This window comes from Macaca mulatta, chromosome 2 (assembly GCF_049350105.2).
Source record: "Macaca mulatta isolate MMU2019108-1 chromosome 2, T2T-MMU8v2.0, whole genome shotgun sequence".
Classification (NCBI taxonomy): domain Eukaryota; kingdom Metazoa; phylum Chordata; class Mammalia; order Primates; family Cercopithecidae; genus Macaca; species Macaca mulatta.
Window position 1 is genome coordinate 150,966,170 of NC_133407.1, and position 26,596 is coordinate 150,992,765.

At 46.5% G+C, this 26,596-nt stretch overlaps 2 protein-coding genes across 4 annotated transcripts in view; one reads left to right on the forward strand and one right to left on the reverse strand.

Moving 5' to 3' along the window:
* Nucleotides 1–26,596, forward strand: part of SYN2 (synapsin II) — a 190,592-nt gene that overhangs the window by 143,228 nt on the left and 20,768 nt on the right. Inside the window, exons 4-10 of one of the 2 annotated variants that reach the window (XM_028844464.2) lie at nucleotides 2,848–3,004; nucleotides 8,446–8,535; nucleotides 17,890–17,952; nucleotides 18,356–18,498; nucleotides 23,252–23,326; nucleotides 24,402–24,504; nucleotides 25,770–25,919. In XM_028844464.2, the coding sequence (XP_028700297.1) occupies nucleotides 2,848–3,004; nucleotides 8,446–8,535; nucleotides 17,890–17,952; nucleotides 18,356–18,498; nucleotides 23,252–23,326; nucleotides 24,402–24,504; nucleotides 25,770–25,919 (781 nt within the window). The remainder of the gene's footprint in view (nucleotides 1–2,847; nucleotides 3,005–8,445; nucleotides 8,536–17,889; nucleotides 17,953–18,355; nucleotides 18,499–23,251; nucleotides 23,327–24,401; nucleotides 24,505–25,769; nucleotides 25,920–26,596) is intronic. The other variant, XM_028844465.2, reaches the window with a different exon arrangement.
* The window catches only part of TIMP4 (TIMP metallopeptidase inhibitor 4), a 329,812-nt gene continuing 313,487 nt past the window's right edge, over nucleotides 10,272–26,596 (reverse strand). Inside the window, exons 2-6 of one of the 2 annotated variants that reach the window (XM_077989847.1) lie at nucleotides 15,878–16,090; nucleotides 14,565–14,662; nucleotides 13,997–14,111; nucleotides 11,547–11,671; nucleotides 10,272–10,916 (exon numbers count right to left, since the gene is read on the reverse strand). In XM_077989847.1, coding sequence (XP_077845973.1) covers nucleotides 10,719–10,916; nucleotides 11,547–11,671; nucleotides 13,997–14,111; nucleotides 14,565–14,662; nucleotides 15,878–16,016 — 675 coding nt within the window. In that variant the 5' untranslated portion in view covers nucleotides 16,017–16,090 and the 3' untranslated portion in view covers nucleotides 10,272–10,718. 2 annotated transcript variants of the gene reach the window in all.

Consider the following 26,596-nt stretch of genomic DNA (forward strand, 5'->3'; position numbering starts at 1 on the left):
CCTCAATAACCTGACAGGCTTCCAGTGTCCAACAGGAACTGGGTTGGTGACAGGAAAGGCCAGACTGGAGGTGTCTGGGACCTAACAACAGGAAATATGAGCTTATCCATTCTGAAGATCAAGGAAGAAGACAGAAAAAGAGATGTCCATCCAGGTGGGGAGTGAGCTCAGGTAGCTCCTACAAGAGAAAATGGATGGGCTCCTCCAGCTGTAGGTAGAGAGGGTAATGGGGATGCTTGAACATAAGCAGGTGGTGACAGAGAGGCCCAGTAGCAGGGCAAGAATAAAGGCAGGCCTCTCTGGGTACCAGGGTAGGAACTCAGGGGCTGACCACAGTGTACAGCTCAATTCCTATAACTGGGGTGCAGGATTGGAGTTGTATCTCAGGCATACAGCTGGTGCTAACTTCCCAGAACTGAGACACAAGAAGATCAGAGCAGCTCTAACAGATGCCATGTTTCTGTTTGTTTGTTTGTTTGTTTAATAGATTGAGGGGATTCTTGTACAGATTTGTTACACGGGTATATTATGTAATGGTGAAGTTTGGGGTTCTAGTGTTCCATCACCCAAATAGCATCATATCCAATAGATAATTTTTCAGCCCTCATCCTCCTTTCATCCTCCCCTCTTTTGGAGTCCCCAGTGTCTGTTTTTTCCATCTGTATGTCTATGTGTACCCATTATTTGGCTCCCACTTGTAAGTGAGAAATGCAGTATTTGATTTTCTGTTTCTGAGTTATTTCACTTAGGATAATGGCCTCTAGCTCCACCTTTGTTGCTGCAAAATACATGATTTTATTTTTTTAATGGCTACATTGTATTCCATGGTGTGTACTATATATATTTTCTTCATCCAGTCATCCACTGATGGACACTTAGGTTGATTGCATGACTTTGCTATTGTGAATAGTGCTGCAATAAACATATGAGTGTGAGTGTCTTTTAATTTGATGATTTCTTTTCCTTTGGGTAAATACTCAGTAATGGTATTGCTGGGTCATATGGTAGTTCTACTTTTAGTTCTTTGAGAAATCTCTATATTGTTTTCTGTAGAAGTTGTACTAATTTACATTTCCCACCAACGGTGTAAAAGCTTAAGTCCTCTGAGTGGCCAAAGAAGGCTCCTTCCACCCTCACTTTAAAAGATTAATCTCTGAGCCTGGGTGGGGCTGGGGCTGGAGGTGGTGGGCAATGGCTGCCTGGGCAGAGAACCAAGTAGGTCATTGTGTATCATATGAATCTACTGAGGCTTAGCACCTTGGGAATAGATGCTGCCACAGAACTGACTCTCTGGGAAGGTGGGGTTTCTCTGAAGCTCAGGCATGAAAACAGGGGCCTTGGTCCTCTGGAATAGCCGTGGCTAGAAGCTTTGCTGGCTAGAGGGGAAATGCAGGAGCTTTCCTATGCATGGGAACATTCTGTACTCTCAGGGCTTCCTGTAGCTGTTGCTCAACCTCAGTTCTGCGAAAAATATTTGTACCCCTCCCTAGCGTCCGCTTTGGAAGAATAACATTGGGAAGTCTGGCATCTGTCCTCAGCCAGTCTGGCCCCTTGCTCTCCTGGGGGCCTGATGAGGGCATTGCGTATTTTAAGGAGCAGCTTTAAGGAGTCAGAAAAGGACACTGAGATCAGGGACCTCTGTGGCAGTGTGGTGAAGGCAGCCAAGTACTGTTGTCTTCAGTTTTCCAGGACCTGCTTTGAGCTCCAACTCAAAAGCTACAAGGAGCTTCAGGCTCTTAACTGCCTCATGTAGTCAAGGAAAAATCTTTTTCACTTAAGGTGTGAGAGTCTAAAAGTGTTTCTTCGCTCCTAAGGGTATTTATACCTTAGAAAAAAGCGATGCTTAGCCCAGAGGAGAGAGGGAATGTCAGAATTCTGTTCTTCAAATCTCCTTTGGAAAGTACCATACTATTGGCCAGGCATGGTGGCTCGCACCTGTAATCCCAGCACTTTGGGAGGCCAAGGTGGGCAGATCACTTGAGGCCAGGAGTTCAAGACCAGCTTGTCCAACATGGCAAACATGGCAAAACCCCATCTCTACTAAAACTATAAAAAATTGTTTGAGTGTATTGGTGTGTGCCTGTAATTCCAGCTACTTGGGAGGCTGAGGCACAAGAATTGCTTGCACCCAGGAGGCGGAGGTTGCAATGAGCTGAGATCGCGCCACTGCACTCTAGCCTGGGTGACAGAGCAAGACCTTGTCTCAGAAAACAAACAAACAAACAAACAAACAAAAAAGGAAAGTACCGTAATATCCCATTTACCAGTCCAGAAAGGAAGAATAATAATAAAATTACAACCATTGCTCATATGTACTCCCAGCGCTTTGGGTGACTGAGGTAGAAGAATGACTTGAGCCCAGGAGTTTGAGACCAGCCTGAGCAACATAGTGAGAACTCATCTCTCCAAAAAATGAAAAAATTAGCCAGGGGTCATGGCACGTGCCTGTAGTCCTAGCTACTTGAGAGGCTGAGCCAAGAGGATCACTTGAGCCCAGGAGTTCGAGAACAGCCTGGGCAACATAGTAAGACCCTGTCTCTCCAAAAAACAAAGAATTAGCTGGGCCTGGTGGTTTGTGCCTGTAGTACTAGTTACTTAGCAGGCTAAGGCAGGAGGATCACTTGAACCCAGGAGTTTGAGGTTATAGTGAGCTACAGTTGTGCCACTGCACTCCAGCCTGGGTAACAGAGTAAGACCTGTCTCTAAAATAACAACAGTAAAATGAGGGGCTTGGACTAGGTGGTTCTTAAGCCCTCTTCTCTATCTTGGGTTTTGGAAATGGGAACCAAAATGATATATGGCCTGAAGTGCTGGTTAATGGCAAACCTGCCTCTACCTTCTCGCCAGGTCCTTCCGGCCAGACTTCGTGCTCATCCGGCAGCATGCATTTGGCATGGCGGAGAATGAGGACTTCCGCCACCTGATCATTGGCATGCAGTATGCAGGCCTCCCCAGCATCAACTCACTGGAATCCATATACAACTTCTGTGACAAGCCATGGGTGGTGAGTGAGGCCCCCTTCCCCCAAGTAAAAGGGTAGGATCCAGGCCTTACATCTCCCAGGTCCCTAGGAGGGACTCAAAATGCAGTAGGCCCCAGCCCCAGGAGGGTCCCTACATCTCCCAGGCCCCTAGAAGGGTCCTTAAGATGCAGTAGGCCCCAGCTAAGAGGATGTGAGAGGAGCTTCCCCTGGGACATGGGGGAGGGCAGGTCATCGCAATAGCACAGCATCACCTGTCACAGGCTGGGCACCTTTGCTGCAGAGTGGACCTTTGGCCTCACAACAAAGTCGTACAAAGATACCATGAAGAAGCCCTTATAGGTCTGTAGGCTCTGCCTTTGGCCATAGGTTGCAATGATAAAAATGTCTGTTTCTTGCCTCCTAGAATGATCAAACTTTTAGAATGGCCTGAGCCCAGTGACAACCAAGGGAATAGTCCAACTCAGTGGTAGTGACAGAGTCCTACCAAGTGGTTAAGCAACCTGAAAATGAAATTTATCCACATGCATGTGAATCAAATACTTATGAACTAGAAGTGTCCTTGGAGATCATCAAAGCCTAACCCTAACTCTGACCTTAACCTTTCATGATAGAGATGAAAATTAAAGAAAGAAAGTAAGGTGTAGAAAACTACTTACTATAGGATGCCAGTTTCTGAGATTTTTCTACGTTAATTTCATTTAATCCTCACCTTACAAGGAAGATATTATTATCATTATTATAACTTTTTACAGAGAAACAAGACTCAAAAAGGATTAAGTAACTTGCCAAAGTTATAGTGCCAGGATTTCTCTACATCCCACTGCCTCTCCCATTGATTGAGGCTCCTATATAAGGAAGAAACTGATCTGGTTTTCTCTTTCTTGGCCAACTTGGAAATCTAGGAAGGCAGTGGAAACTTTTAGGCAGATAGAAAAAGTGGGGCTAGGAGGGAGAGTGACTTATGATGGCTTTGGGGGCACTCTGGCTTCCTCTCCGACCACTGAGGGGACCCAGCTCCTCTGCTGGCTCTGCTACTCCAGGCTGACCCTCTCAGAAGGTAACACCTGCCCCTAATCACATCCTCATTGGCTTGCAGTATGCAGGCTTCCCCAGCATCAACTCATTGGAATCCATTTATAACTTCGGTGGCAAGCCATGGGTGGCAAGTGAGGCCCTCTTCCCCCAGGTAAAAGGGCAGGATCCAGAGGAGGGACTTCTGGACCTCAAGATGCAGTAAGCCTTTCTTGTTTTGTAAAAGTGGAATTTCAGCTGTCACACACCCTGGATTGCCAAGGTTCCTGGCACTTATGGCTAATTGTGAAGTTTCTGAACTCCACGCCTTTACACCACTCAGAGAGCTGAAGGGTGTGTGTGTGTGTGTGTGTGTGTGTGTGTGTGTGTGTGTGAACCAAACACATCTGTCACCTCTGCTCTGTGTGTGTGTGTGTGTGTGTGTGTGTGTGTGTGTTAACCAAACACATCTGTCACCTCTGCTCTTAATCTTTTTTTCCACCCCGGAACTAACAGCTTTCTTTCTCCTTTGGAAGCCAGGGAGAGCTTGGAGTGTAAGAGAAAGATCAATGGACAAGGAGTCAGGAGGGCTGGGAGCTGCCACGGTTAAGGAGGGGGTTGGGTTCCCAAGCTCCACTTGTTCAACCTTTCCCTCTGCGTGGCCTGAGGCATCTGGAATCCTAGATTCTGCAGAAACACGCTAATAGAGTGTGTGATTTTAGTATGTTGCTAATCACAGAAGAGCATATGTGAGACCTTCACCAAGTGTCTTTTTTGTGGATCTCCCTTTTCTCCTCAGTCAACGTCTTTCCTACTGCACACATGTCCTAACCCACATGCACCCCTGGCACTTGTCAGAAGTGGACTCTCCTAGCCACACAGGGTGATCCTGCTATTAGCAGCTTTTTCTGGGTGATTTCACTACTTATCAACCCTCTGACTGAACCTGTGCCCCAGTTTCTTCATCTCCAAACTGGGAATAGTAGTAGCAGCTGCCACCACTTTGACAGCCTGGTTGTTACGGGCTCCTAGTATATGGGTTCTCTTAAAGAAATTTGTGGCCGGGCGTGGTGGCTCATGCCTGTAATCCCAGCACTTTGGGAGGCCAAGGCAGGTGGATCACGAGGTCAGGAGATAGAGACCATCCTGGCTAACACGGCAAAACCCCGTCTCTACTAAAAATACAAAAAAATTAGCCGGGCGTGGTGGCGGGCGCCTGTAGTCCCAGCTACTCAGGAGGCTGAAGCAGGAGAATGGCATGAACCCTGGAGGCGGAGCTTGCAATGAGCCAAGATCGCGCCACTGCACTCCAGCCTGGGCAACAGAGCGAGACTCAGTCTGAAAAACAAAAAAGAAAAAAAAATAATTTGTTCCCTGTTTTCTTTTCCTAAACTGTGCCAGAGGCCAGGGCAGGAAGAATGGGGAGAGCCTGTGGCTAGGGCTTTGCTCCTCCCGGGATCTGGGATCTGGTGAGGGGTCACACTCTCACCCATTCACAATCTGAGCACATTGCCTTGGGCACTGCATGAGAACAGCAGGGCACCCTGGCCAGACCCCAAGTTCTCCCTTCAGTTTCACTAAGCAGCTGCCACATGAATGACATTTTACATATTGTTCTCTGCTTGTTCATGGGAGTGGACAAATTTGGTGATTGTGAGGGGAGGGTCCCTCTCAGTTGATGACTTGGGTTGTGTTTCTCAATATCTTTACTGTGACTGCTATTGATGTGAGGAGATACTTGGTTGGGTTGGAAAAGGCTCTACCTTGCACGACTCTGTCTCTGAGCACATTGCTGTCTCTGAAGTTGGTCAGGGCAGGCCACTGGGATTTGGGGAGCAGAAGTGGACCGGTCAGTGAAAGCAGCATTCCAGACAAATCAAGAATGGCACCACCCTTTATTGCTGCCAATCTATCTGAAATTCTGTCAGTTTTTCTGGGTTTTTGGAGACAAGTGTACCAGAGTTAAATTAAATCATTTAATTTCCAGGAGTGATAGGCATGGGGACATATTACTCAAATGGATCTGGAATCCCATTTTTTCCAAGAAATCTTTCTTGATTCATTCGATGAGTGGTTATAGTGGACATATCTTCCTATTAATTGCCAACAGCACCCCCAGCTCCCAAATTCATTCTTTTGTCTATGTGTAAACAGCACTTATCAGATGTTACATTTGTTGAATTGGTGACTCTATGGCTGTGATTTAATCTAAGTTTCCAGGGAGGTATGGGTTAGATGCCAAGCTCACTACCTTGAGCAGACAGGGACTGCTGGAGAGGAGAGTGGGGTGAGCTCCCTGAGACCCAACGAGAGCCTGGGAACTGGCTGTCATTATTGTGTTGGCTGTTGCAGGGCTCTGGGAGTCTGCCACAGGCTGTCCTGGCATCCGTGTGGTGTCTGTGTAACTCTCCCACATGCTGGAAAGGTAGGGCCCCACATGCCTTGGTGCCATGCCAGAGCGTGGGCTGCAGCAGGACAGAGGTCATTTGGCAGAGCTGGCATTAGCTCCCCAGGGATGTTGGAGAGCCTTGGGAGCCCAGGCAGGTGTCCAGAGGCAGAGCAGGAGTCCAGGCCCAGATGGGCAGGTAGGACATAAAGGTCAGATGAGCAGGTGGGGAGAATCAGAGAAGGCAGGAAAAGTCTGAGGGTTCATTCTTGATAGTTAAAGCAAATTGAAGGACCAAAGACAGCGAGGACAGCAGGGTACAATGGTGAATGCACCCAGCAAGGAAAAGAGACCTGAGTGCTCTTGCAGTGCAGCCCTGACTCCAGGATGTAATCCAGGAGCCTGCACTTTCCTTTGCTCTCCAGCCTCAATCTCAATTTGTCAAATGAGAGGGCTGGCCTAGAGACTCTATAAAGTCCCTTTTGACAGTGATATCTTAGGGGCTTGAGGGTCCATGAATCATCCTTTCAGTCCTGGAGGAGGCTCTAGAGCTCTAGAGTCACCAATTGTTTGTCACTAAAGGGAGGGACTCAGGAATTCCAGTGTTTTCCAGCATTTCAAAAATAACAAAATTATATCTATACCCACAAAAGGACCACAACAGATGATCACTTAAACTGCAGTTTGATAGCAGAGTTTGGGGGAAATATAATAAAGAGATATTATTTATGGTACAAAGTTTGAGGAACTGATGAAATTTAACCCTCTCATTTTATATATGAAGAAAATGAAATCCAGAGAGGAAAACTCGTTTGGCCAAGGACACCTAGGAAGTTAACAGAACAAGAATCAGAAGATTTCAGTTTTCTAACAACCCAGTTCCAAGCTTTTACTGCCCCAACCTCCTCTTCCCTTCCTGGCTTATGTGCCAGCATCGCTTGCAGAGAACAGGACCTGAGCTTTTGAAAAATGTTCTAGTCTTCCTTTCTCTGATAAGTAGATTTCATCTAACAGCTTTCCCTTCTAGCCACTCCAGACACCAGTGACTGAGTGTGAACTAATCCAGTAGCCCTAGAGAGATGTGTTTCCTCTGCTGCTGATGCACTGGGGATGGGAGTATAGGTGTGTATGTGACGGGATTGAGCAGGAAAGTCCTGTGTTTCCTGTGGAAAGGGCATAGTTTCTGCAGAGCCTGAAAGGCAGCTACTTGCAGGAATAAGGAGAGTTATGGATTGGAAATGAAGGGGCCTTGCTATGAACCTGGCTTAATTAACTACTGTGCGACGTTGGGCAAGTGACCTCTCTGGGCCTCAACTTCTTCATTTATAAAATGGAGCAGCGTGGGGGAGCCCAGCTGTGCACTAAGAAAACCTTTCAACCCTGACGCTGTAAATATGTGTACTTTGCCCCTTCCCCATGGAGCTATTCCAGTTTCTCATACGTAGGCAAAGGGTCCAGTAAGTTCAGTCCCTGGTTGGGTAGTAAGTCCCAGAAAGACTGGGCCTGTGTATCCCACATACCATGACCATTCTAATCTTCCTGAAGAACTTCATTTTATGACGCCTCCTGCTGAAACTCTTGGTGGCTCCATACTGCTTACTGGAAAAATCCATCATTCTTTTGCCTGACATTTGAACTTCCAAGAGTTGGCCCATGTTACCTATCCAGCTTCATGCCTTGCCATCACTCGGGGATGCAGATGTGGAAAGTTAGAGACCCAAGTTTTACTTCCAACTTCACCTTGCAGTTCTGTGACTTTAGGAAAGTTTTGTAACCTCTCTAGGTCCCATATGTAAAATGAAGATGATAAAATAATTCATCAATTTGATTTGAAACACCATTACAATTGAGAAAGGTAATTGAATTTTAGCTCACTCATTTTCCCTTCCCCAACTAATGCAGATCATATCCTTGGGAATAGGAATTGTACACTTCTTTTATATCCTCACAATGCTTAGCATAAAGTCCTCCACAGAACAAAGGCTCAATAAATATTTGATGAGTTGATGTTTTGCCTGTTTCAGAAGTTATCTAAGATAAGCGTAACATTTGCTTTCCTTTGCAGTTTGCCCAGCTGGTCGCCATCTACAAGACACTGGGAGGAGAAAAGTTCCCTCTCATTGAGCAGACATACTACCCCAACCACAAAGAGATGGTAAGTGGCTCAGTGGGGATATTAGTCTTTCTGCTGTTTTCATTTTGCACTTAGCCACCTGGTGACTGTGGGGCTCTGAAAAGGACCTCAGCGTCTCAACCCCAAAGACTCCACTGGGTTGAACTACAGAACTTGTGTGGCTGGAATAGCTAGATTTTAGCTGACAGCCTCTTGTCAAATTCTGGAGATAGAATAGGGAAGAACAGGAGTAAGGGCAGTTTAATCAAGCTGAGAGAATAACAAACTTCTGGACCAACAATCAGATCTCACTGCTTTTGAGTCCCAGCCCTGACTGTGCCACTTGTTGTTGAACAAGCTACATTTCCTCACTGTGTGCAGTTTCCAATAAGATGGTCAAGTGGGCATAATTATCCTTGCACAGGATACTCTAATAGGGTACATACACAATTTAAGTGAGAGCCATTAAGTAATAGCCTCTGGGAAAGTGTGAAGCACTCTACTAGATGTAGGGCATTGCTCCTACTATTATTACTCCCCTGACTCTCCCATTCCCCTGGCGCTTCCACAACTGTGATAAGGCTGGGTTAATATTGTGCCTTCTGCCATCCTAGTAAGTCAGAAGGAGCAGAGAGATGGGACGGTTGGTTGGTAAGGAGGCTATTGCCAATGTTTTTCCTGTGCAGGGACCTGGAGCTCAAACTCCCTTCTTCCCTGTCCCCACACCCTCTGCCCCAGGCTGGTGTGATCAATTGGTGATCTTGCTTAACCCACCAATGGAGACTCCCTGCAAAGCATTCCAAGTGGAACAGAGATTATGTTTGTCCCCGCCTCCCCACTTCCTTGGCCAAAAGGGGTCTCCGTTTACACCATTTCTGCAAATCAAGAGCCTTCTTCTGACACATTGTCTATGACCCTGCTTGGCAGCAGACCACATATCAAAAAACAACCTTGGGTCTTGAAAAGAACCATCTCTGTCATCTTTGCCAGAGCTTCCCCAGGGAGAAGCTCTGAAACTTTAAGCTCTTGTCCTTAATAAATCCTAGAGGCCAATATCAGGACTTTTCCTTTCAGGGCAAGCCAGGAAGCCTTGCAGAGGCTGAGGAGCCCTAAGGGTCCTTTGGTTGGGAAATCTCAGGGAGCCCAAGACACAATGGTGAGAGTACTCAGCTGAAGGGTACAGGGGGCTCTCTGGGGATGAAAACTGGCTTTTTCCTGCTGTAAAATCTAGCAGGGCTGGCCGCTGGAAAAAAAATTGCCTCAATTGCCAGGTATATTCCCTACCTACCGTCCTTTCCCCTCATGGGCCTTTGTGCTATTTCTCTCTGGTGCTCTATCCTGAAATTTGCCCTCAAGAGAGGACCACCTCTCTGTGGTGTAAGAAGCCAACAAAGGGGGATTTCAACTCTATAAGTAAAAGGCTTTGTGGCTTTTAAAAGGTTCTGAAATAGGAATGAAGATGTTAGTAATTCAAAAAGAGACAGAAGAGAAGCCTTATGGACATCAGTTGAGGGCGTTAAGGAGAGTTAACCTGGAGAGGTAGTACCTATTCTGAGACAATAAGTGCATTCTTATTCAAAGAGGTGCTAACCAGGTGGGACCCTCTGCCAGAAATGCTGTAGAGGGGATAACAGCATTGGGAGGCAGGTTAGGCCATTCTAACTCTCACATTGAGTGATTCCGTGTCCCCCAAATGACTCCCCCAAACAGATGAAAGTGTATCAGAGGATTAGGATGAGTTGAGACAGGGGAAGTAGAGGATACACAGCCACAGTATGTTGTTGTTTTCATTCCTGCCAGTCAGTCTGTTTATGATGTTGTCAACCCACCTTCTGGTATTGTACATCACAAGGATATACCATCTCATATGTATGACATTCACCATTTCTCCCCTACCAGATCGATTAAGACAAAGGAAAACATGTTTTCCTTGGGAGGAAAGAGAATAATCCTGGCTTTAGAAAACAAACTAAGCCAAAAGAAACACTTGCAGTAACAGCTACAAGGCTAGACTAATGGGGTTTGGGAGGCAGGGGCGACAGGTTGAGGGCAGGGCAGAAAAGTCATGGCCCCTTCCCTGCCCTGACAGTGGCCAGACCGTCCACTTGGCACTTCTTATTAGCTGGCAGCAAGAAGTCAAGTGGTAATGGCCAAAGCTCTGCAGGGGAGGAGAACCGGCTTGATCTTCAGGACTCTTGAAGGGATGTGATGGTCACTGGTCCCTACTAGGGCTGGATGATGTCAACAAACTCCTTCCTGAGAGGCAGGTGGCCCCGGTACCAGCTGCAGGTGCCGTCAACATGCTTCATACAGACATAATGCTGAGCCTGGTAACCATAGAGCTTTCGTTCCAACAGCCAGTCTGTCCAGAGGCACTCATTAGGGGCCGAGATGATACAGGGTACTGTATAGCAGGTGGTGATCTAGAGTCATGGCCACACAACATTAAAGTGAGTATGGTGTCCTTCTTTTTCCATTGCTACCTTTCAGGTTCCTACATACCCTGCCAGCCCATCTCAAATGCCCCTGTCTTATCAAGCCTTTCCTAGTCCCCAATCTTCCCCTGGATTCTCCTTCCCCAAGTTTCCCCGTATTCAATATTGCCACTTAGTGGCATCTCTGGAATCAGACAGCTCTGAGGGTCCTTACTCTACCACTGACCTTGAGCAAGTCACTTCACTTCCCAGAGCTTTCATTTCTTCACCTTAAAATGGAAATCTTAATTCTTCACAAATATGTTTTGGAGACTAAATTAAACATTTACAGTAAATTTACTATTATAGTGGCTGGCAAAGAATTGACTGTCTTTAAAGGGTGGCTGTATTACAGTTATCTCGTTCTGCTTCCTATGATGGCCACCTTCCCAGCCAAAGTGTAAGTACTTTGAGATCAGGGCCTATAGACTATATTGCTTTCTCATCCCCAACTTCATACAGTGCCTGATCCATGGCAGATCTCAAGTATAGTCTAGTAAGTGAATAAATTCATGCATGAATGAAGGCTCAGAACCCTTCCCCCATCCCTAAAGACTTAGGAAATGGACATTCCCTTACTTGGCAGCCACAGTTCAGATGGTAGTGATGATTCAGACTTTCCCTCTGCACCAAGGACAGGTCCTCCCAGGGCTCGATGTAGTTGCACAGATGGATGAAGACTTTTCCATCACTGAGGACCTGACCTTCAAGGGGAGATGGAGGAGAGTCAAGCATGAGGATTCTTCTCCCGGAGCTCCAGGGGCCCAGGTGCTTGAAGAGCCCAGAATTGCAGCCTCCCCAGTGACTTTTTGGTGGCAGTGGTGGCATGGGACTCAATAAAGGGACCAAAAAATAAAACTACTATAATCTTTCTAGCAAAAAGATAAACAGATTATATTTGTATGAGACAGAGTTATGGGATCTGGTGAAGGCCTTTTCATTTAGCATGGTACAGAGAGAAGAATGTGGTCTTTAAAGTCAGAGTCTGTGTAGGACCCCCCCCTCTTTCTTTTCTGTCATTTACTAGCTGAATGATCTTAAGGAAGTTGTATAACCTCTCAGCTGGAAAATGAAAATTATAAAGTTGTCAGATTAAATGAGAGAATGTCTATAAAGTTCCCAGCACAGTTGTGGTCCCACAGAAGATATTCAGTAAATAATAGGCCCCTTCCCCCTTTCCAGTCCTTCCCAGTATCTGCACAGGCCAGTCTCCTGCTCTAGGTTAGTGAGTCTTTCCCCTTCCCCATAGGACATTTCCCCCTTTTTACCTATGAAATTCCTTTTTGCCTTTCAAAGACCCTTTCAGTGCCACCTCAAAGCCCTCTCTGACCACCTAGCCCATACCTCTTTTAGAACCTTAGTCATTCAATCATTTACTCACTGAGTGACTACTGTGATCTAGTACCAGAAATACAGATATAAAAATGACAGGATCTCTGCTCCCAAGGAGCTTACAAATGAGTAGGGTTGATAGATAAGCAGGGGAAATTACACTATCGTGCAGTTCTATACAAAGTACAGTATAAGAACAAAGGAACATACAATTATTTCCATCTATGGAAGGGGCGTGGGACAAGGAGGGTGTATCAGAGGAGACTGTGCTTGCATTGGACCTTGAAGGGATGAGTGGGAGTTCACCTGCCAGACAGGTTGGGGGAAGGGCTTCCTGTCATTGCATCTATCCTGTGCAGAGGCAGGGGGACACAGCCTGGCAGCATACCTTCTGCAACTGCAGGTAGCTGAGTTCAGCTCTTGGGAAAGTGAGGGGCTGGGAACTGACATTGACAAATGACAGAAGACAATGCTAGAGAGGGCAGCAGTGTTCTGGTCACAAAGAGCTTTCAACACCAGGCAGAGGAGCTTGTGTCTTCTCCTGTAGGACATGGGTGCCATTGATAACTTTTCCGTAGACTAGTTTTTTGTCATTTATCCCCACCCTCAGTTAGACTTGACCTCCCCAAAGGCAGAGAACATGTTTCCTCATTTCCCCTGATTTACCTCCATGCCTGGCAGCAGGCTAGACACACAGAGGGTAGGTGCTTAGGAAGGAGGTGGGATAACAGAGTTTGAAAGGGCCTGGTCTGCCAGACCTGGGAACTGCAGGGCTCAGTAGTGTGTCCTGCCTCTGCCTGTCCCATCCAGGAGCTCCTCAGTTCTGCACAATTTCACATCTTCAGAGCTGGGAAGCCCTTATCATTGTAGCCTCCAGTGCCTATGACTCATCAAGAGCCATGTCTGGACAGTGAACTCTTTTGAGGACTGTGCCTTGTTACTGAATCTCCACTCTCCTGGCCAAGGCATGGCAGTGACTAAGTGGTCATTCATTGCTGAATGTGTGGATAGATAGTGGAATCCCTTCACCTATTCCCTCCCCCACAGCTGTGCTTTTTCTTTCCCTTGCTTTCTTTCTAAATATTGTTTTGTGTTTTCGGGCCAGTTTAGATCCCACTTACACAATGAAGCTTCCCTGATAGTTCACAGCTATCAAACAGTTCTATTCCCTGAACTCCAAAATAATTTAATGTTGCATTCATCTATGGAGTCATATACTTGTGTGATTCTTTAACTGTTCTATCCAAACCAATTCAGTATGGAGGAATCCTGCCTGGGCCCAAGTTCACAGAGACAGAACTATGTTAGACTCAAGCTCCTATTAGGTCCTGTGGAAAAGGCAGAGTTGACCTGCAAGGAGCAGTTTTAGAGAGGAGATTTTGACTTTGCCAAAAATCTGATACTAATTTAAACTATTTGAAAATGGAAGCAGCTGCTCTATACTGGGTGAGCAACCTGTCCTTAAAATAGTGAAACAGTAGCCAGGATCACTGTAATGAGAACTCTTACATTTAAAGGGAGGTTACAAAGCTCCTCCCAACTCAGAGGTTGTCTGTCACTAACACAGCTCTGTTTTATGCCCAAGAAAATGCCACCTGGCTCAGCCTGCTGCCCAAGGAAGACCCTGGCTCCTTTCTCACTACCTTCCCTCGGGCAGAATCTATTATATTAAGGCCAGTTGCTGGTCTTTAACTTACCAGTCAAGAGGTACTGCTTCTGGCTGTTGGCTTCTAGTTTCACACCACAGAGGGAAGAGTCAAAAGGTGTATAGATATACTGAACATCCTTGACTTTCTCAAACCCTTTGAACATCTGACAGGCAATTACAAAAAAAAAAAAAAAAAGCAATATCGAGTCAGTGAGTGTACTGCATATATTAACAGGCAAAAATTTCTCATTTCTCAGCCTAAATATTTAAGCAGAAGTCCAGTTCAGGATTTTGTGTCCTCAGATGTCCCTACTGGGTTATTTTCTGTCTTAAAAAAACAAACAAAAAAACACCTAAACCTCGGTTTATTCCAGTAGGTACCTGTAGTGGCACCATACACCAGCAGCTGTGGGACCAGATGGACGCGGAGGCCCTCCCCTGCAATATCCCTGGGATTCTACGGGCTCTGCCTCCAAATCTCATCCAGTTCCACTTCAGCATCTAGACCCAAGGATCACTGAGCCAGGCCACCTGAAAGTTACCAGCCCTCCCAGAACACAGACCCCACTTCCTCCATCAGCCTTAGGGGCTACACATCCCAGCCTGCCCCCATGTACCTTTATCTGTTTGATTTCATACCGGAGCATTTTTTCAGTGTCAGCAGGGTCTGCACTGGCAGGAACTACCTTCTCACTGGAGATTTTGGCCCGAATCACTGCATAGGAAGAGAAAAGAGGGAACCTTTAGCAGCTGGTGGGGGCAATACACCTGAGGTCTGGATGATCCAGGGTCCCTGAAGAAGTCTATAGGGCAATTCTTGGTTTTGGTGTGACCAGGTTGTGAGCAACGTGATGTGTGAGAAGGGGGACCTGGAAACGCCTCCTGTGCAGTCCCTGGAAGTTCCAAACCCCTCAGGCTTATTAGGTTCTATAACCGCTAAGCTCTTTCTGCTTTTTCGAACCAGTTAGTCTGGAGAGCTCTAGTTCTCCATAGCCGTTTGTGCAGTGGGGCACAGGGTAGGAGTCAGAGTACAGAAGGGAGGAGGAGCCTCTTCAGGGCAGTTGGTGTGAAGTTTATTGCTGTGGTCAAGGCCTCTCAGCCTGCCTACAGTTGACATTAGTAAATGTTTATTGAATTCATAAATGTTCTGACCCTGCACTGAGGTATTGCATCTCTTGCCATTTGAGCATTAATAACCAAAAACTGTTGATGACGTTCTTCCTCTGTGCCTGGCCCTGCACTAGGCACTAGGCCCATAGATGTGATTAAGACAGGGTCCCCATCCTGCAGAGCTCTTGATCTAGTGCAGGGCATACTTGTAAAGAACAATAGCACAGCATAGTAGGAGCGCTAAGACGGTTAGATGCTGAGGCGGCACCAAGGAGCCAGGGAGCCTGCAGAGAAGGGGAGAGACCTAAGTTAGACCTTGAAGGATGAGTAGGAGTCTGCCAGGAATTTAAGGGTGTGAGGGAGGGCATTCCAGGCAGAGGGAAAAGAAAGGACAGAACGTGTGTGTTGCGGTAGGGGCTTGGTGGCAACCTCAGTTATAGGCCTGGACAGACCCCGGTAGTTATAATGCAAGCCCTCTGCCCTCCCCTTTCTGTCCCCAGTCCAGTAGTTCAGAATAATCATCAGATAGCTCCAGTGACACCTTGTTCAGTGACACTCCATAATTGCAGTATGGCCAGAGTGAGGGACGTCGCTATGGAAGTCCCTGACGCAATCTTCATTTCCTTATGAATCAGTCAGGTTCTGCGCTTGCAAGGTTGCTATGGCGCCTGGTCCTTCCCGACCTATCAGCCTCAGCAAGAGGCAACCGGTCGGAATTTGAGCTCCTCCCTTTTCCTCTGGACTCCTGGTCTACTGCTGGCCAGATACTAATCCCCCCACAACCACCCCCTGCTGTGGACCTCGCGGACCTCGGACTCACCAAGTGCCGAGTGGCAGATGTGCTGCTGAGGGTGCGCCGGGGCGCAGCTGCATGCCTCGCCCAGCCCCGGGGGCCGCAGCAACGCCAGCAGCCGCAGCAACAGCGCCCAGCTCGGCGCGGGCCGGGGGCTCCCAGGCATGACACTGCAGAGCCCGACTGAGCCTGTGAGGTCTGTCAGACCAAACAGCCCCAGCAGGGCTCCTTCCCAAGGCCGTCGTGCCCCTCGCCCCAGGCTTTATGAGGTGGCCCTAAGGGCCAATCCCGCCCCGATGGGCTCCGCCTTCCTTTGGCTCTAGGCCACCCGCGGCGGCAGGACCCGAGGCTCTTCCGACCTGCATACTCAGTAAGATGCAGAGGGAAGCCAGGAAAGAGGCCCTGGCCTCTGTTTCCCTGCCTAAGTCATGAAGCGCTCTGGAAGTAAAGGGAAAGCGCTGGGAGAGGGGATGGTGTCAAGGGCAGAAAAACGGAAAGAGCCACAAAGACAAATGCATGAGGACAGAAAGACTGAGGGCTGTGATTCAGGCAGAAAGAACAAGAGTGAGGAGAGGCACAGACAGAAAGAGTGAGACAGGCAGAGTCCCAGAGAGGCAGACAGAATTACAACAGGCAAAAGAGACAGTGACAGAGAAGGACGGACCCCTTGCTGAGCTGCACGCTGGGAATGAGACGAGCTACTCAGGGCTTCTTTCAGCTGCAGGAAGTGCTTTCAATGCCCTATTTATGAGGCTCCAAAGCAACAGCAAACAGTAATAGAACAGGACAGAGAAAGTTGGGGTGTGTGTGTCTTGGCTCTGTTGCCTGGGGGGTGGGGAGAGATGTCAAAGAAGCAGCCAGTGCTTTAGAAACCCTTTCTCACTCCCAGAGCCTCAGACTCTCCAGATAGCTGGAGACAGCGCTCTTGGTGTGGGTACAAAACACAAGGTGTCCCATCACTTAGAGCAAACCTTGGACCTCAAAGCCCTCTTGAGTCCCTAGGCTACACTGATTTTTATTGCATGTCCCTTCTCACTGGAGACTATGTCATGTTCTAGAAGGTGGGATAGCTTAGAAAACAAAGAAGCAGACTGGGCACAGTGGCTCACACCTGTAATCCCAGTGCTTTGGGAGGCCAAGGCGGGTTGATCACCTGAGGTCAGGAGTTGGAGATCACCCTGGCCAACATGGTGAAACTCCATCTCTACTAAAAATACAAAAATTAGCCAGGCATGGTGGCCTACACCTGTAGTCCCAGGTACTCAGGAGGCTGAGGCAAGAGAATGGCTTGAACCCAGGAGGCGGAGGTTGCAGTGAGCTGAGATTGTGCCACTGCACTCCAGTCTGGGCGACAGAGTGAGACTCCATCTCAAAAAGAAAAAAAAGAGAAAACAAAGAAGCAGGGGACTTGGGGGTGACTGTGACCAGAGCCTTGTCTGCTGTTTGAGCGTAGTGTTCCAAGCCTCCAAATCCCAAATCTCCATGGGATTATTGCTGTGGGATGTTTCCACGTGGTGCTGGACTGGATAGTGGGAGGCTGGATTCCAATTCTGACTGTCACTATAGCTTTGTGACTTTTGCCTCTCTGGGCATCAGTTTTTTCTCCATAAAGTAGAGTTGAACTATGTGATTTCTAAAGCCCTTTGACGTTCTGTTTTCCAGCCTTGACTGGCCTCAACCAGGAATTCTGAAATCATCAGGCCAGATACCCCCAATATCTGTTCAAATCTTAGTTCCCATAGGAGTCTGACTTTTCATCAGGGTCAACATTATTTCCTTCAAAGGATACATTTTAAAGATGTAGGGTACACCAAATAAGAGAACAGGGTTCCTGTAGCACTGCCAGTAATATGCTGTGTGACCCTGGAAAGTCACTGTCATTCCATGGGTCTCAGTTTTTTAATCAGTAAAGCAAGTAGATTGGACTAGTTCTTTCTTTAAAGAACCCTCCCAAGGGCATTCGCAAGAAAAATATTTGTAGGATTCCACAGAGAGATGGGCACACTCTGACAGTTTATTCCTTTCTTTTCTGATTTCAGCTGACACTGCCCACGTTCCCTGTGGTGGTGAAGATTGGCCACGCTCACTCAGGCATGGGCAAGGTGAGGCAGAGAGGCCTGCTGTACTTCAGGGTTGAACCAAGAAGGGCAGTTTTCAGAGCGCCCATTTGTGAACTGCTCTTCTCCCTCTGTCACTGATGAATTCTTTCCAAAGAGAAGATGATTTGCCACCTCTAAAGCCATGAGTGTCACCCAACCAGACCTCTTTCAGTAAGCAGAATGCAAGCCACCTGCTTGGTCCTCTGGGTCCTTTGCAGCAAGTGTGGCCCCTGAGTTCTGGGAAGGGAAGCTAGGGAAAAGGGGCCTCCTGGGAAGATGTGGCACCCAGATTAGTGTCTGGATCGGATACATATTCGTGGGTTTGGAGGCTCAGGGCCCTTGTGACTTCTCAGTGTGTGTATGTGTGTGTCTCCCTTTCCCCCTTTCTGCCTTGCTCCAACATTAGGTCAAAGTGGAAAACCACTACGACTTCCAGGACATTGCCAGTGTGGTGGCTCTTACCCAGACCTATGCCACTGCAGAGCCTTTCATTGACTCCAAGTATGACATCCGGGTCCAGAAGATCGGCAACAACTACAAGGCTTACATGTAAGTAAGAGTGGGGTATGCTTTCTCCTCAACCACAGTGGAAAATCTGAGCCTCCACATTGCAACCAACTCTCAGTTTAACCTCTTCTGGCCCATAGGCAGATAACAGAGAGAGGGTGCCACTTAAGTCAGAGATTTTTTACCTGGATTCCTTTTAAGTCAGAGGAGGGGTCTGTGAACTAAGATGAGAAAATACATTAATATTCATTTTCACTTGCCTCTAAAGGAAATTTAGCTTTCTCTTCATTTTGAACAGAGACAACAGACTACAGTAGTTATCTGTACATAGGAGTTTGTCACTAAAGGCGATCACTGATATTCTTATATCTTACTATAATTGAGACAGATATCTCTATGGATTATTCTCATTCCTACTTTAAAATCATGGTAGTTGTTAGACTTGCCACTGCCTCCTGTTATTTAGAAAGAAACACGTATTTTACTAATCACAGATTTGTTTAATATTTTTGATAACTCTAATTGGGTAGCTCTGGGATCCCATGTACTCTGTCTTATATGGTTACACATCTTATATATTGTGTTCATTGGAAGGAATCCATAGGCTTCCCCAGACTGCCACAGCTCGAAGTTAAAAAGTTCCTGATGTAAATACCCAACACTGAAAATGCTACAGGCATTAAAAGCCCAGTGCATGACTTCTCTATAACTGTGTCCATTTGCCAGGATGGAAAGTTAAAATTTTCCTTCATTAGAATTTAGTAAAGGAAAAGATTTCAAAACTACCTGACTTTCCATAATATGCATAAAATGCAAGTGGCTTGTAATTCCAATTTTAGAAATATTAATCCCCCACTAAAAAAGTTTACAGTGGTGTTTTCTTTACAAAGAAAGAACATTATTAATATATAGATTTGATCTTGGTCACTTGGGACTTTAGCAGACTTCAAGGTTGAGCAGCATTCCCTTTCCCTTCCCCACCTGTGTCTGTTTTTCTTCTCTTACCCACCTTTTCACTACTTACACTCCCCACCCCTAGAGTGACATAGGCCCCCTCCCTGCACTCCTGTCCCATACCACCCTTCTTCACACACCTCCTGGTTAGCCCTTGCCGCACATGTGTTTTGTGTCACCCTCCTCCTCCGGACTCTGAGCTCCTTGTGGGCAAGAATGATAGAATCATCTCTGCATCTCCACTACCTTGTATAGCAGCAGGAACATTAATAAGCACCAATAAGTATTCAGGGAAGAACCCTTGTGGAAAACTGAGGCATAGAATTTATTTTACCTTTATTGTCAAGATTTGTACTTTTTTAGTTTACAACTTTATATTTACAGTCTTCTTGCTTCCAGAAAAGATTCAGGATTGCTTTAGAAATATGCACAATGTGGCCAGGTGTGGTGGCTCACATCTGTAATCCCAGCACTTTGGGAGGCCAAGGCAGGCAGATTGCTTGAGCCTAGGAGTTCAAGACCAACCTGGGCAACATGGTAAGACCCCATTATCTACAAAAGATACAAAAATTAGCTGGGTGTGGTGGTGCTTGCCTGTAGTCCCAGCTACCTGGGAGTCTGAGGTAGAAGGATCACTTGAGCCTGGGAGGTCAAGGCTGCAGTGAGCTGTGATTGCACCACTCCGGCCTGAGTGACGCAGGACCCTGTCTCAAAAAAAGAAAAGAAATATGCACAATCTAAGACAGAATAATTTAAAAACCATTATAAAAACTTGCTAAAAGAAGCAAAAAATATATATATGTTCAGGCACCTAGGAAAGCAGATTACCTATCCTATAACTTTAAAATCCCCTAAATAAACACAAAACATTAAACAACAGTGGGGTAAAAGTATCTTGATCCTTAAAAGAAGACACCTAGTTTTTAAGGGTTAGGGTTTCAAGAAACAACTCAAAATGAAGCATAAAAAAAGAGAATTCCAAAACATTGATGAAGGGTGGGTGACCAGAGAAACTTTAGATAACATTTACTTACTTTTTTGTGTGCAAGGAGAAATGTTTAGGCCCTCTTAGCTTCTCTTCATCACACTTCTTCCCCAAACTTGTGGCTATATTCCTGCTCTCAGAAGAAGGAATTGACTTAGTAGTAGCCAAGATCAGGCTTGGGATTCTTTTTGTCTACCCCAGCAATCTCCGTGGAGATCCAGAGACAGCCACTTTGGTGTGAAGAAGGTACCATTCCTGCCTCCATCTGCAGTAGGCAATAATGTGGGTCAGCTGTGGAGGTCAGATGATTTTTGGGTCTAGAGAATGGCCTCTCAGTGTCCCCTCTGCTCCCACATGCCTCAGGTAGCCTATATGGATCTATGCCTTGCATCCCATTGTTAGAGAACAGTGTGAAGTGTTGGGGAGCTTTGCAAACTTTAAAGTGCCATGCAAATGTAAGGATGTTGTTATTATCCACTCAAAAAGGATTTTAACCTATAAATTAACTTCAACAGGGTTATATAATGTTTTTTCTAGTATCTTAAATGTTGAAAAAGTCATAGAGGTTATCGGACTGGCTTGAAACCAATTATATGGGGTTCAGTGTCTTCCTTTTCTTTGAGACAGAGTCTTGTTCTATCACCAGGCTGGAATGCAGTGGTGCAATCTCAGCTCACTGCAACCTCCGCCTCCCTGGTTCAAGCGATTCCCCTGCCTCAGCCTCCTGAGTAGCTGGGACTACAGGCACCCGCCACCACGCCTGGCTGATTTTTTGTATTTTAGTAGAGACGGGGTTTCACCATGTTGACCAGGATGGTCTCGATCTCCTGACCTCATAATCTGCCTGCCTTGGCCTCCCAAAGTGCTGGGATTGCAGCATGAACCATTACATCTGGCCCTAACTTTCTTATTTTAAGTGTTTATGTAAGTGAGTCCTTCAAATAATATGGTATGGTGATGGGCAGCCATGAACTCATTCAAAATTTGTGATTGAAAGGTTCTACTACTGAAACTTCTCATTTTGAAGTGAAGCCTTCTCAGATTATGAAAATTATTAATATTACTACTAATGAAATAAATAAGCCTATAGATGAAACAGTGTTTCACATTGTATTATGCATCAAGGCAGTAGGAATATCCTGATAAACCAAGGAAACATCGCGGGAAGAAAGTTAACACCTACAGATAGAATGGTAAAATGAGTTTTGGCTCAGGTTGAGTTGGATATGCAACCTGAAAATCGTGGGAGTCAGTGTACAGATCCGAAGTTTGTGAGACTCTCTTACGTGCCATGGCTCTGTGCTGGGGACATGGAAGTGAGTGACTCTCTGCCCCTGCCTTGAGCAGTCTGGTCACAGGGACACATTTGTAAACCACAAATGTTAAGAAGACAGAGTTATTTTTATTATGATTCTGTCTCTGTGTTTCTACTCAGGTTTTGCCAGCCACTCAGTAGTTTGTTTCTTTGCCTTTCCTGAATTAGGTACTGGAGTGTAGGGAAAAGCACATCATGTGAGGAAACCAAGATTCCTGGACTTTTATCTCATACCTATTTGGACTATCTCAGACAAGTCCTCTAACCTTTCTGAGTCTTATTTTTCTTATCACTCAAGCAGGGGCAAGAATTTCAGCCTACTCACAATAGGGGGTTTGAAATGAGGGGTTTGGTGAGGAGGCACCTTGGAAAGCAGTCAGTACTGTTCAAGCTTAAGGACTGTTGTGACCTTGTTCGTTAACTCATGGGGCCACCTCGTGGTTCTGAAAAATGAGCCATATATCTAGGTTCTTCAGTGTCTGAAATCAGATCTCTGGGGAGACCACTCTCTAACAGTACTGCATGATAAGGGCAGCACAGGAAGGGCTCTCTCAACAATGTAAGCAGGACTCTTCTGTCCCTTAGGCCATCTCCTTCCTCTTGACTGTGTCCGGATGAAGGCTAATAATTAAAAAGACATATTTTGGGTGTTCATAGTTAATTTAAACCTGTATCAGTTCGTCTTTCTGACAGGCCTGTGTTAACAGTTAACAGGCTCAGAGGGGCGAAATGACTCTATGAAGGTCATCCAGCCCATCAAGAGCAAATCCAGAACCAGAAACCAAGTAATCCACCTCCTGTTTAGTCTACGACTAGTTGACACTGACACATATTCATGAATGGAGGGTGCCGTGGGCACAGCAGAGAAGAGGCTGATGGCTTGATGCCATCGGCTGCATTTGACAGACAAGGCAACTTAACCCTGAAGAGTTAATTGACTTGCCCAGAGTCACATTGCTAGTATTATAGTGGCCTTCAGAAATTAACACTGAATGAATGAATGAGTGAGCCAGTAAGGAAGACATTCGGAGATATTCATAAAGAACCCTGCAGGAGTTCTCAGGATCAATGGACTTCAGTTTGTATGTATTGAGTCAGTATAGATACTGAATGGGTAGTCTTCTGGGAACACAAGACATGATATATACCTTCAAGTGGTTTTCAGGCTTGTGGAAAAATCTGAACTTAAGACTCAGATCAAATAACTCAAATAAAAAGTAGATTTAAGTTTGAAAATCGGGCAGAAGCAAAGTCCTATAGGAGTTCTAAGGACAGTAAGAGGTCATCCAGTTGAGAGATCAGGGAAGGCTCTGTGGAGCCAGAGCCGTCTGGGCAAGACCCTTGTAGAGAGGAGGAGGGTATTGCAGGTGGGGATTTGGCAGAGGCACCCAGGCTCTGAGCTCAGCAGACAGACCTCTGGGCTATTTGTGGGAGAAGCAGATGTGGAAAGCAACAGAAAGCTAAAATTCTGGAAAGTTTCATGCCCTCCTCTTGCTGGTATGGCTCACTGCCTGTCCTATCCTGGTGGGATGTTGTTGCAGGAGGACATCGATCTCAGGGAACTGGAAGACGAACACTGGCTCTGCAATGCTGGAGCAGATCGCCATGTCAGACAGGTGAGTGAGAGAAGAAGTCCAGTTTCCAACCCAGTGAGAGGGAGACTTCCTTAGATGAAGAAGTTTAGGAATTAAGCTCTGTCCAAAGGGAGTCACGGAGCAAACAGGACAGATAAAACGTTTTACAAAAGGCCCAAGTATCCCATTTAACAAGATCAGGCAGGACTGATGATAAAGACAGATGATAGAGATAAAGACTGCCATACCATAGGTAAAAGCCTCCTGAGGCCTCACCAGAAGCAGATGCTGGCACCATGCTTTTTGTACAGTCTGCAGAACCATGAGCCAAAATAAACTTTTTTTTTTTTTTTATAATTACCTAGCCTCAAGTATTCCTTTATAGCAACACAAAACAGACTAATCAAGGAGTGAGGTGTTGCTATAAAGATACCTGAAAATGTGGAATTGGCTTTGGAACTGGGCAACGGGCAGAGGTTGGAAGAGTTTGAAGGGCTCAGAAGAAGATAGGAAGCTGAGGGAAAGTTCAGAACTTCTTAGAGACTGGTTAAGTGGTTGTGACCAAAATGCTCATAAAAATATGGACGGTGAAGGCCAGGCTAACAGGTCTCAGATGGAAATAAGAAACTTGTTGGGAACTGAAGCAAAGGTCACACTTGCCACTCCATAGCAAAGAATTTGGCCGCATTGTGTCCATGCCCTAGGGATTTATGGAAGGCTGAATTTAGGGATGATGACCTAGAGTATCTGGTGGAAGAAGTTTCTAAGCAGCAAGTGGTCAAGAAGTAGCATGGCTTCTTCTGACAGCCTATGGGAAAAGATGACTGTACATACCATAGAAGCTCCAAGGAAGGAGTAATTGGCATGGGCTGGAATAGCCAAGGAGGCCTTCTAGAGGTGGTGAGAACTGCTTTGAGTCTGCAAAAATGGGTAGGATCTGGAAAGTAGATGGAGGAGGGCACTGTAAATAAGGGTATGTGCTTGATGCAGGTAGATGGAGGGAGCAGTGGGGATGGGAGGTGGGAGAGATGGAGGCAGCAAGGAGAGCCTGACCAGCAAGCGAGCTTTGTGGTGAGCGAATTGCCCCAGCTTCAGGACACCTCCCCATCACCTCCAGGTACAAACTGTGGGTGGACACCTGCTCTGAGATGTTTGGCGGCCTGGACATCTGTGCCGTCAAAGCTGTACATGGCAAAGATGGGAAAGACTACATTTTTGAGGTAAGTCTGGACCAAGCAGTAAGAGATAACTCCCAAGGCTTAAGAACTATGTGGGCAGCTCAGACTGCCTTTAATTTAGGGCCTCCTGAACCATGGAAATGTTCCAGCAAGATCAGTGGGTAGCTATTGTTTCCAACCTGCTAGCCAGGAGTAAAAGATGTTGGATATGGGTTCCTGGGATACTAGTCATTCCTCTGGGAAGGCTGTAGTGATGTTACCATTCTCTGTCTCAGAAAGCCACCCTTGGGAGTCATTCTGTCCAACCTGCTCATTTTACAGGTGAGGAAACTGAGGCCTAACACCATGAACATGTTCCCAAGACCACAGAGTGAATCAGTGTCTCAGCCGGGCACCAGATGCAGAACATTCTTCTTAGCATCTCTCTGAGCCTTGGAGACACTACTCTGCCTGGTCCTCTAACACAACTTTGCTGACTCCCTTTTCCTGTTTTAAAGGAAAGCCAGTGGCAGTATGAATCCTTCACACACATTCCTACCCAATCTGGCTGGGAGCAGGAAAGACTCCTTGCTAAGAGTTTGGTGGTATTTCCAGGATATTGGTGTCAGGAGCCCAAAGTAGGCTTCAAATTCAGAATCTCTCTCATTTCCTGCATGGTCTGTAACCTTCTGAATGGTCACACCTCTCCTTGCTAGGTGGGCCTCTGTTTCCTCATCCATAATTGAGAAAGTTGGACTATGGAGTCTGTGAGGCAGACACTTCCTAAAGGAGGAAAACACTGATCTGAGCCTTGAGGTACAGGAAGAACCAGGATTGGTGGTGAGAAGGGAGGGCATCCCAGTTCAGGTACAGAGTGATGAACCTGGTCATTTAGTGAGCAGAGCATGCTTAGAGATAGAGATTCTGTGGGTGAAAAGTAACAGAGATGAAAAGTGCATGCTCCTAATCAGAGATTTAAGGGGATGTCTTTCACATCTGCCTGCTCCCTGCCTGCAAACTTTTGCGCCCTGAGGCTCTACCCTCTCCTTGCTTTTTACCTCTTCTGGCTACCTTCATTCAGCAATTTGTGGTCTCACTGAGCCCTGGCACGGGTAAAGCTTGGGGAAAAGACCTGAGGCAAAGGTTTGTAGAAGGAAGTGACAAAGATCCTATTTCTGCAAATGATCATACTTCCAGCTGAAGACAAGAACTCCTGCTTCATCTCCAATCCACCTCTGCTGGCTTAATTTCTACCCATTCTGAAAGATTGTACCAGGCCTTTTATGTTTCCAGACCCCTTTCCTCACCTGGGACACATCTCCCACCAGGTCATGGACTGTAGCATGCCACTGATTGGGGAACATCAGGTAGAGGACAGGCAACTCATCACCGAACTAGTCATCAGCAAGATGAACCAGCTGCTGTCCAGGACTCCTGCCCTGTCTCCTCAGAGACCCCTAACAACCCAGCAGCCACAGGTAAGCAGCTAGGAAGAGACATAGCAGAGCCAAGAACCATTCCCAAGCCCACTGCTCTAGATGTTGGTGGCCTAAAGAATGGAGTACAGGCCAGATGCCCACAGGCCTAAATGGGATCTAAGGAGACATCTCCCTCTTCCTTCCCTTCCCTTTCCCCTGGAGGCCTGATTATTTTTCACCACCCCTTATAGGGGCCTTCTCAGCAATCTGCAATATCAATTATATAATTAACCAGAGGAGCACTGGATCTCTTTCCTCTGAACCTGAAGTCTCCAGGGAACCAGAGCCAGTTTCACCTGGGACTCAGGATGCTCCCGATTTTAAACTGAGAGGTATTTGAGGAAGAGCTGGGTGACATCACTTACTGTCTATTCACTGCTTCACTGTGTCGAGCCTACTATCTTTGTAAATAAGGAAGGCTCTTTCTGAGAAATAAGCTGGTCTGGAAAGGGGAGAATCAGGTCCCTCATTCTGGGAGAGAGTGACAAGGCAAAACTCAAATTAGAAATCTTTCCTTCCTAAGAGAGAAGTGGCCTTCTTCAGTCAGCCAATCACACTCATGGCAACAGCATTCCAGCTGCAGGTCTAGTGGGAAATCCACACTGAAGTTTTGTGGAACATCAGACCCTGTGGCAGGGAAAGGTCTTTATTCCCATGCAAGAGGTATCTCATCTTTC